At 47.8% G+C, this 10,374-nt stretch overlaps 3 protein-coding genes across 3 annotated transcripts; 1 reads left to right on the top strand and 2 right to left on the bottom strand.

Moving 5' to 3' along the window:
• Positions 1-148: 148 nt before the first annotated feature.
• On the bottom strand, positions 149-3,125 carry F5147DRAFT_682304 (glycosyltransferase family 39 protein). The gene is made up of 10 exons (XM_041436445.1): positions 2,964-3,125; positions 2,786-2,910; positions 2,427-2,731; positions 2,267-2,375; positions 2,050-2,212; positions 1,814-1,997; positions 1,191-1,760; positions 816-1,139; positions 437-767; positions 149-384 (listed from the first exon to the last, which is right to left on the bottom strand). The coding sequence occupies exons 1-10, from the start codon at positions 3,072-3,074 to the stop codon at positions 297-299; spliced, it is 2,310 nt and encodes a 769-aa protein (XP_041295571.1). The 5' UTR covers positions 3,075-3,125; the 3' UTR covers positions 149-296.
• A 192-nt stretch (positions 3,126-3,317) lies between these two features.
• On the bottom strand, positions 3,318-7,411 carry F5147DRAFT_682301 (uncharacterized protein). Its single transcript, XM_041436444.1, has 27 exons — positions 7,281-7,411; positions 7,220-7,228; positions 7,154-7,163; positions 7,085-7,107; positions 6,606-7,030; positions 6,505-6,553; positions 6,390-6,454; positions 6,303-6,344; positions 6,108-6,253; positions 6,038-6,057; positions 5,964-5,985; positions 5,861-5,914; positions 5,742-5,805; positions 5,564-5,689; positions 5,489-5,509; positions 5,423-5,434; positions 5,310-5,374; positions 5,182-5,256; positions 5,122-5,132; positions 5,016-5,063; positions 4,927-4,961; positions 4,771-4,876; positions 4,701-4,720; positions 4,608-4,651; positions 4,466-4,555; positions 4,371-4,414; positions 3,318-4,319 (listed from the first exon to the last, which is right to left on the bottom strand). The coding sequence occupies exons 1-27, from the start codon at positions 7,362-7,364 to the stop codon at positions 3,579-3,581; spliced, it is 2,451 nt and encodes an 816-aa protein (XP_041295570.1). The 5' UTR covers positions 7,365-7,411; the 3' UTR covers positions 3,318-3,578.
• A 113-nt stretch (positions 7,412-7,524) lies between these two features.
• F5147DRAFT_752095 (apses-domain-containing protein) lies at positions 7,525-10,363 on the top strand (the record flags this gene model as incomplete). Its single annotated transcript, XM_041440207.1, has 7 exons — positions 7,525-7,599; positions 7,662-7,849; positions 7,909-9,382; positions 9,438-9,531; positions 9,583-10,136; positions 10,190-10,270; positions 10,343-10,363. 7 exons carry the CDS (start codon positions 7,525-7,527, stop codon positions 10,361-10,363), a joined length of 2,487 nt encoding a protein of 828 aa, XP_041295569.1.
• Positions 10,364-10,374: the final 11 nt, after the last annotated feature.

The raw sequence follows: 10,374 nt of genomic DNA, 5'->3' as shown, positions 1-10,374 counted from the left end.
GGAATTTCCAACCTGTCCAGGCGGAAGCTAACTATGATCCACGCACGTACTACATCTAACGTATTCACAAGCAACTCGCCAGCACAGGCGGCATCCCCGAGCAGTCAGAGGACAAAATTTAAAAGCTGTCGACTAACGCCTTATCTCCTTTAGTCCGCAAATTTCGCATGATTGGCCTAACATAAGTGACAAGCGGTACAAGCCATAGAGCAATCGAATGTCCAAATGGATTATCATCTACTATGTACAAAATCCCGTCGTGCGTGTCACGCCATTCAATCATCCCTAGCTCTGTCTCACGATACTTCAGCGGTCTCCTTTGCTGCGAAGTGTAACGTCCACGATGACAACAAGCGCTTCGCGTTGACAGCCTCTCCATCAAGCCTGAATGGCATATCAGTGACGCTCGGTTGCAAGAACTCAAATCACCACTTACCCAGGCGTACCATATGTTAATGGTGCCATGTATACGAACATCAAAAACAAGATGAATGTGAATACGCCCACCACCACAGGCCCTTTCATACCAAGATCAGCGTACTCCGATTTGCGCAATTTCGTCCAACGTCCAACGATACTAATCGGGTAATTGACCGTATCCGAAAGTATGAAGCTAAGAACAGAGCCGGCAAGGAGTGCAGAAGCAAGATGCGATGGGAGGTAGTGGTGGATGAAAAGCTGTCGACTCATAAGGAAGAAGGGAAGGTAGTGTATGGCCCAGATCAGAAGGAAGAATCCGGCGGAGTTCCATAGGCGGCCACGGGCAGCTAAACCAAAAGTCAATTCACTATTCCCTTAGAACAAGTGTCACCTACCCTCAGGAATGGGTTCAATGCCACGACGACGGGCAAGTAGGTCAGCACCCATGATACCAACATAGATGGACAGTGCGATGACGCACGTCCACCAGCCAACGATGTTACCAATAAGATAAATCTGTTTTTGAGCGTCGTTTTCTGTCCAGAAACTGATCCCGCTGATGAGGAAAGGCCAGTTGATCGGACCGCTAGCATAGGGGTGTGATGAAGTGAGTCCCGCATTGTGCTGGAGCATCAACAACTGCAGCTCGGCAAACTTCCTGAAGAAGCTGATTTTCTTAGGTTCCTTCGGAACTTGTTCGCCAGAAAGACCTTCGGGACCTAATTAAAGGGTCAATATAACCAAATACACCTCGTGAAAAATCTACTCACTCTCAGTCGAGATTACCTGGTCGACGAACCAAGTAGCGCTCTTCTCTGTGGGGTTCTTGTTACCATTGATCTCTTGTTGCTTGAAAGCCCATTCTGGCAACTGTTTAGAATGGGTCCACATGGACACCCTGGTGGGACCATGAACAAGCTTGAAGTAGCTCGATTTGCTCTTCCATGGATCCTCAGAGTCGGCGTCAATAATGTTCAAGTAGAACAAGGTATCATTGTGTCGTGAGTGATCATCCTTGGGCCATGTAGTGAATTCCTGGTTTGTTGGCATAAGCGGGGAAGCAACGTCGTGCGTAAGTAAGAGTGTTTGGGTGCTGATGTGCAAAAGTTGGATGACATCTTCGTGGCGGACAACGCGACCGCGGCCGGCCTCAGGAAGGGCTTTTGTGGGGATGATCTGCCAGTGGTTATTGATATCATCATGTCCATAACCGGTGACCTGTTGTCCTTGACTACTGATGCGACCATCGTCGTACTGCAAAGGGTAGTGGTCGGGATGCGAGTGCAAGTAAACCTTTGTATCCTTGTGTTTCATAGTGACAACGTCGAAGTAACGAAGCTCTGCAAATATTACATTTAGTTGGAAGGAAAACTCGATGCAGGTTGCCCCATGCCTTGGCTATTCATCAACAGTTCATTGCCAATGAGAGTCTCCTGGAATGCGGGGGTCATGAAAGAGTCGCCAGTTCCGGAACGCGTAAGAACGGCGAAATGCACGTAGAAGAATGATAGGTAGATGATGAAGGGGACGACGATCAGGCCTACTGCTCTTGCCATGAAGTGCTTCCAGAAATGTTCCTTGAGATAGCGGTAAGGGACATGCACAAGTCAACAGGGAGATGGAGCCTACCATTGTAAAACCCTTCTTATGGTCCAATATATCCCACAGGTCAACTAAAACAGCGATGCCAATGGTGGCTACAGTCAGGATACCGTTTACTTTCGCGCCCCAGGTGCAAGCCATGAAAAAGCCAGTAGCGATCAACCAGCTCCACCATTCAACAGTGAATTCCCTAGCATAGAGAATGTGTCACATCACGATATCTCAGAAAACAATTATAGCGCACCAGTAACGGAGTTTGCGGAATCGAACATATGAATAGATTGTAAGTGACATGAAGAAGACCAATGTCGCGTCCAAGAGAATTAACCGTGACTGCGCAATGTGAGCGTTGTCTGTGGAGACGTGTTAGACACAAGCAGTAGGTTCACCAAGCTTGAGCTTACCAAAGAGAATGATACAGGCGGAAAAGGCAGCGATGATAGTAGAATAGCCAGTTTCCTTCATTATCGCGTAAACCACGGGGACCGTAAGACTTCCAAGAATCGCGGGTAAAGCACGCATGCCAACATATGGTACATGATTGTCGGTATAGCTATCCCCGATGTTCTCGAATGTGAAGTGACCGTCAAACCCGACGAACCAGCCAGTGAGTCCGAATAATAGTTTCGCGAAAGGGGGGTGCACGTCGAAATAATACTCGCGAGTGATATAAAAGGAGGCAAACTTTCCGAAGTGCACCTCATCAAAGCTATGTGCGTATCAGGTTAGGGACCAGAGCCAGGAATTATAACTTGGTACTTACACAACTTGGTCTGGTTGATTTATTTTGTAAAAACGAAGCGCAAATGCTATCGCCGTCAACACACCCACCATCGCAGCACTTGCTTGTGGAGTATCTAAAACCCGTTCAAATGCACTGCGGGAGTTCTGTATAACGAGAAAGAGTTGGACATTGAAGACTGGAACAGTGAGTAACATACGGGACTTTGATATATAGCGTGTACGTGGTCATCATCATCTTGGTCGTAGTTGCCAGCGGTTGAAGCAGGGGTAACTTTTATTCTCTGACGTGGTCTTGAAGGACTCGCCATCGCGGTGGAAGGTTGAAACGTTGATACGGACGTCTTGATTGTCAACGTTAACTTATAGAGAGTCTGAAGTTGTTGTTGGCAGCATAGCCACAGTTGTCACGTGTACTTCGTACTATGGACATGGCCCCTGATTTCCACGCATGGCTCGATGGATTTGTAGCCGTATCTACGGACATTTAACTTTTTCAGATTTCATTGATTTCCGTCAATCTCCGTGCGAGGGCGTCTGTGCGATTTTCACCCGGAGTGATTAGCAGGCTCATCCCAGCACACTCCGTACTCGAGGTCTTCTTAATGATGTATACCACTAGAATTAATGCTGCAATACATAGTATTTCATGGGCTAGACACATTCGGAGATTCCGTTGCTAACACTTTTATTCGACAACAGCATTACATAATAACCACCAGTCTCGTCGGTTTCCTATCCAACATGACCTGCACAATTTGTCAACTGCATTCGATGGTGTGGGTCAAGTTTCGCTTACAAGTTTGACCACTCGTTTATGCTCGCTGGGAGCGCCCAACCAGTTCCAAAAGCAAATCCTCTATGCGTTTCTGCCTCTCCTCCATCCGCTTCATACGCTCGAACCATCGAATCATACTACTGTCCTCACAGCTGTTTTCCTCCGCTTCTTCAGCAGTTTCAGGTTGTGTGCTCAGCTGCGGGCTGGCAGAGAGCGATCCTGGATCATCGAAGATTTCGGGATGCGTATTAATCACAGGCCGAGGAGGTCTGCGCTGAGCGATAGGAATCGGATCAGGACGCCTCACAGGTTGCATTGACGCCAGCCTGCGACTGGCTGGGCCATAGCTAATGAGGGGTACTGGAGTAGACTGCGGAGTTTCCTCCTTTGGGTCATCATCGACATTGTCCATTATTAAAGGTTGGAAGACCTGTGCAAGTGGACTGATGCTTTGCATTATATCGGCGCGACTTATTTGTGAGCTGACACGTCGACGAAGAACAGAGGCATCAGATGACTGGGATGCCTGGTATGACAGAGGTCCGAGCTGTTGTGGTAACGGCGGCCGTGCGTGTGTTGATGTCATTTCGGGTTGTGATCGAGGTGGAGGTTGTAGTTGGGATTGCAACTCTTTGAGAGAGCGAGTAGGACGAAGTGAAGTCTGGTGGTCTGACTTTCGAGGTGGACGCCGTTGAGCCATAGCGCCTGTTGGAGGAAGTTCGCCGTAATCCCGGGTATCCAATGCACTATTGTCCATTTCTTCTTCCACTTCAAAGATCTGAAAAAAAGCATTGAATAAGCCCCACGTGGCCGAGGAACGTTCACTCACGATGTCAATAGTGCTCGCTGAACCCACCAGTCCCTCGAAGAACGCTGCAATCACGTTTAGGATTGAAAACGATGTAAATAATTAACGGAACTTACACATCCGCTTCAACTGACGTGGCAACACCTTCTCCGCCACAGAGGTGATAGTCTCATAGAACCCATTCGAGCCAGTCTTCTTGGATTGGCCTCAATAGATTGTCAATAAAGAGAATGGATAACAGCGGCTCTAATCGCTCACGTTCGTACAAAGCAATGATGAGCAAGATCGGGAAATTCGTGGCTCTGAATCAAGCCTTCAATGGAAGGTGTAGAACGGTAGATAATCACAAACCTGATCATGAAGACGTTGACCTAGATCCCATTCAAATCGCTAATTCCAATACATGGGCTACGGGACTTACCTTGTGAAACCACCTCGGTGACAGTACATAGCTTGAAGGAAACAGGATGCAAAGAGCCAGTAGGTTTATTGGAGGCTGGTATGAAAATAAAGAGTCGGCCTTGACACTAGATGCGAGATGTCAACAGGCACGCAAGCAACTTCAAATACCACTTGCCCCTCAATCGTCGACACGGCTCTTCTAAACATCGCCTGTGTCGAAAATGGAATCAATAAATTGTATATGGTCATGCTTGAGAATGTTACCTCCGCTGCAGCATCCTCGTTGATCCTTGCGAAAGTGTTTGAGAGAATCTATGTGAATGTGTTGGTTTCTCAACGACTCAAGCTTGGCATTTCTTTGTAAACGTACAGAAACGAGAACTAGAGAAGATATTTAGCAATTATATACACGAGTGACGATACAACTCACCAGTCAGTAGTAGAGTGTTGCTCAGACATGCATAAGTGATCATAAGGATAGGTCCGAACACAAAGTCAAATTCAACTGATGAAATAAATTCGTTATCGTAGATCAGCACTAGAAGAACGAAACCTTACAAGCTTTGTCAAAGCCACTGGCATCAAGACCGAACCACAAGTCAAGCATCCACCACGCAATTGTTCTACAGAACATTACTGACTATTGCGATATTCAACAGCTGCTTACTTACCCTGCTGAATACCTGACGAGAAACAGTCAATATAGTCAGCCCCTTCTCACATGTGATGATACAGACCGAGCGTGATTACGACTCAACCTGGAGAAGCCAAAATAAACAGAGGAATGATGCCGTAAAGACCGCTGCACTCACGTCCAGAGAGCATACAAGAACCCACAAAAGCAGAATGCGGCGATCAACATGAGAGCAACAAACTGCATCATCATTGCACGGAGCGATAAAACCATCAAATTATTTTTGAGTGTTACGAAGGCGAGCCTAAACAACGTGCGTCAGTCTTCCTAGGCCAACTAAAGGTATTAAGTAGCACCTTGGAAACATTAAGCATGCAATGACAGCCAGAAAGTCAGTTCCAAGGTCCTGGGCCCAATGTTCTGCGCATATAATCTGTTATCTAGGACGAGTGTGGGTGATAGCATATTGACCCACTGTGTCCATACACGCCATACAGTCTGAAGAAAGCGTAGACACAGTATGCCGTCACTAAAGGGGACCGTGAGTAAGTTATATGGCATTTCATTAGTTAGTCTACCAAATGCTAGATCGAAGCCATTCTTTGCAAGCTGTCAACCACATGAGATCTCTTCGTGGGATGGTTTTGCTTACCCAAGTACCCTTGAAATAAACTACAGGTACATGAGTGAATCTGCTCGAACTTGTGAGCCCAAAAATCTACCTGTGATTCCATGCTCCTGCAGGGTTGCAAGCTTTTCCAGCGCGAAACCGAGGCCATATAACATAAACAAAGTTTCAGGCATATTAATCCTCGAGGGTTCGTTTAATTCAATAGCGACCACAAAAAGGATGAATAAGACGAGGAAGCTAGTAGGGACTCGATTTAGCGAGAAAAAACATACTTATTGTGCCTTACTTGAAGTAATCCAAGACAGAGCGGATAGCAGGGACTTTGAGCCTGTAACAGATGAATTCCAATTCGTGACGAAGATATACTGCATACCGATAATGGTCCAACAAAGGTGCCTTGTGTGGATCGTAGAAATGAATGGGCTTGTGTTTGTATGTCTGCATCGTAATTTAGGGCTGATGAAGCATGTAAAAGTACGATGGCTTACATCGGACAGTATTGAATGACTACTTTTCGCCTGGTATACACATTTACCGCTAAGCAGGAACATGTCAACACGTGAGACGACGATTAAAATGATCGACACACATCCAGATGCCATCGATAACTTTTTGGCATGGGGAACTTTTGATGAAGCGCCTTGCCTTGCCTATGATGGCCATCTCAATTGCATTTCCGACGCATTCCTCGAGATCGTCATCACGTTCCTCCTTTGCCATTTCGACTATATGAGGGTCAGCACCTGACCAGACTTGCCACTTAGTCGTCAGGACAAGTGCCATGTTCAGCATACTGCTTCCGTTATCTCTTAGGCAACGAATAGCGAGTATCTCGCATAGCATGGCGCGCGAAGAGGACAGCGGTCCCGTGGTCAAGTTTTTCTGGTCACGTATGAAATAGACGCGGTTGAGAAGGAAACAAAACACGACGGATTTGTTTCCAGTCCGCTGAATCGCGTTATATTTCTCCTCTAGAGGACGGACGAGAGTGTAGGTCAAATCAGGCCCAATTAACTACCCCCGTCCAAGTTAGAACCTAGTCTATAGCAGAAGAAAGTGAACACTGACCGCCTCCAGCGTCAGGGGTGTATCTGTACACATTGTCAGTACAGCACTGTAGCACTTAATTTGACTTGCCTATGTAGTGCTGTTATCGTATAAGTATTAGTAAAAGAGTTCGCTTGAAGGTATACAGAAGCATACTGTGACGTCCTGTGGTGCAAATGTTAGTAGACTTCTGTGGAAATGATGCATCAATGCATACCCCGCGGATCATATGGATGATGGGCCAAACGACGACATCTTCATGAGCCAGCAGTGGCTGCATTTCCGGCTGAGCTTCTGCCATAGTCTGATGTTAACTTGACAATGACATGAGGGAGGAGGTCATTAGGCGTATCTGCCACATTTTGAGCTCCGACATGCTTGGCAGCACGCGTCTCATCACGCGAACGCGACTCCCACCGACGCCAGATATTCTGACCGTGACCAATAGGACCTGACTCTGCATGCAGGCCGTACAACGAAACGTAGGGCAGTCGCCCCAGGTAAAAATATATAATGCTGTCTATTCGTCGGTTCAGGTTAGTTGACACCATTTTCTTAATATACTAATGGTGGCTGACACGGTCGCGTCACGCTGTAGGTTTATGAGTGTATGGTCCGAGGCATTGCTGTGATGCGCAGACGCGGTGATTCGTTTGTCAATGCTACTCAGATTCTCAAGGTCGCAGGTATCGAGAAGGGTAGGCGTACTAAAATTCTCGAGAAAGAAATTCTGCCAGGTAAGCATGAAATCGTCCAGGGTGGCTACGGGAAATATCAAGGAACATGGTTCGCGCAATAATCAAATTTTAGTTCGGTCGTATGGACTGAACATGACATGTCATCAGGATTCCACTGGAGCGAGGCCGCGACATCGCTGCGCAGTATGGTGTTGCTCCTCTACTAGCTCCTTTGTTCGATTTCACACCTAGCACAAACACCCTTGGGTCGCTTCCAACGGTACCCTCAACGGCATCTCCGCGACCTCTCTCTGCTGCCTCATCCTTTCCAAATCTTGGTACTTCTGGAGGCTACTCACAATCGGGTCTAGCTCCACCTCCCATCATGCCAGGTTCTGCCCTTCGCCTTTTGAACCAGGGGCGCGCCCAAGGCCTATTTACTCCGTCCACATCTTCCCTCGCTCCAACTAGACAATCGACTTACTCTTCGATACCGTACCAGGGTGGCTACGCGCAGTCACCATCATCTGGAGGAGTATCCCCAACACCACCTCCAATCCAATCCTTGAAACGAGCCCGGTCTGATTCTGAAGTAATCCCGGCTACACAACAACCTACCCAAAGATCTTCACACCCATTATTGGAAGCACCAGATATACAAATATCCGATCGATCCCGTCCGCCTTCTGTTGTAACTCAAGCGAACGACGAAGATGGGCCATCCCCTACAAAACGCGCTCGTAAAGAGCCTACCCCACAACCAGATGCATTTCAAGCATCTCGCAGAACGTTGTCTAGCGCATCGATCATGTCCCAGCCAATGGCAGCTCTCCCTCCCACTCGTCCACTTTCACGCGTCAACGTCGGTTCGCCACATCCGAACAATGCCGTCTCGCGTCCACCGAGCATATCGACGTTTGCAAGTGGGAAGTTAATTGATAGCGCTGAGGTTGACGGTACTGGTCTTCGCTTCTCTACCAAACCTCATACTCTTCGCGACCCCTCTGCTCTTCGAGACGCCCGTCGTACGAGACTCATCGCTGCTATTTGTCGACAAGATGACCCCGCGCCCATTCTCGACCTCCTGCGTGAATTAACACCAGACATGTCTTCTCCTGTTGATATAGACACCATCTTAGATGACAAGGGTCACACTGCTCTGCACCTTGCTGCAAGCATGGGCAGGCAACAGACTGTTTCTCAACTCATATCAGCTGGCGCGGACATACACCGCGGCAACTTTGTCGGCGAAACACCGCTCATGCGTGCATCTATTGACACCCACAACTTCGATCAACAATGCTTCAATCTCCTTATCTCCTCTCTGCACACCTCTATCCGCACGCTTGACACGTCCAGAAAATCTGTGCTGCATCACATCATGTACTTGGCGGGTATACAAGGTCGCGCCGTCTGCGCTCGATATTATCTCGATCAGATTTTCTTGTGGATAGCACAAAACCAGGGTGGTGATTTTAAGTCCCTCGTAGACTTACAAGATGAGTACGGAGACACGGTTCTCAACATCGCTGCACGTGTAGGCAACAGAGCTTTGGTGAGAACGCTCATTGACGTTGGGGCTAACCGAGTATTGCCCAATAAAGTGGGTCTGCGACCTGGTGACTTTGGTGTTGAGGTCGAGGTATGTTGTGTCAATTCAGTGTATGTGACGTTGGTGTTGAATTCGGTTCTTCCAGGAGCTCAATGGTACTGCACGAGCCGACGACATCCTTGCATCACTACGTTCTGGACCTTCAGCACCTATGCAGAAGAGCCAGGACATAATTGCAGGTACGGCTTACATGTTTCATACTCCAATGGCACTCTGATGTCTTGCCCCAGATATGACGTCGATGATCCAGGAGCTTAGTACCGAATTCTCCGCTGAAATCAAAGCAAAACAAGACTCACTTGATGTGACGCAAGCCCACCTTCGAGCGGCCACGCGCGAGCTTTCCGAACAGCGGAAGCAGATACAGCTGTGCCAAAGCCGATGTGGAGAGCTTGATAAGGTCCATCAGCGGATACGGAATCTTGAGAAAGCTATCCTAGATGAAGATATCTTCGATTGGACGGGTCGTACAGATCTGGTGGGCCGGGATGGGCGGGAGACGGGCGGACCTGCCTTCCAATGGCGTGGACCTAATTCGACGATGATTGGAAAGACAGGAGCTATGGAAATTTCGTACAACGTGGAAACAGAGCCACCATCACCTACTGGCGATTCCGTCTCATCCTTGATACGATTAAGGCGGCTAAGAAGCTGGCACATGCGGGTGGAAGATCTCATGCAGTTGAGACTAAGATCGCTCCAGGGCGCGAGCGCTGACAAGGAATATCAATGTAAGAAGGTGGTTGCGCTGTGCACAGGTATCCCTATCGATAAAGTGGAGGATGTGAGTGGCTTGATCACGAAGTGTACGGTGTTTATTTACAGGTGAAATTTTAGATGCTAGAAAATCTCGTTGTGGCAGTCGAAAGCGAGGCACAGGTTGTGGACATAGTTCGCGTGGCTGGATTCATGCAGAAGGTGAGCTTAGTTTTTTTTTCGCTTACCCTGATCCAGTCTAGCTCATTGATTAAAATTTCAATTGAATTGCAGGTCAGGGATGGACTTATATAATTTCATTTATT

Source organism: Suillus discolor (assembly GCF_016758755.1).
Source record: "Suillus discolor strain FC423 chromosome Unknown F5147scaffold_13, whole genome shotgun sequence".
NCBI classification, from domain to species: domain Eukaryota; kingdom Fungi; phylum Basidiomycota; class Agaricomycetes; order Boletales; family Suillaceae; genus Suillus; species Suillus discolor.
Note: the sequence above shows the minus strand (reverse complement) of the source record. Positions and strands in the feature narration are given on the sequence as shown.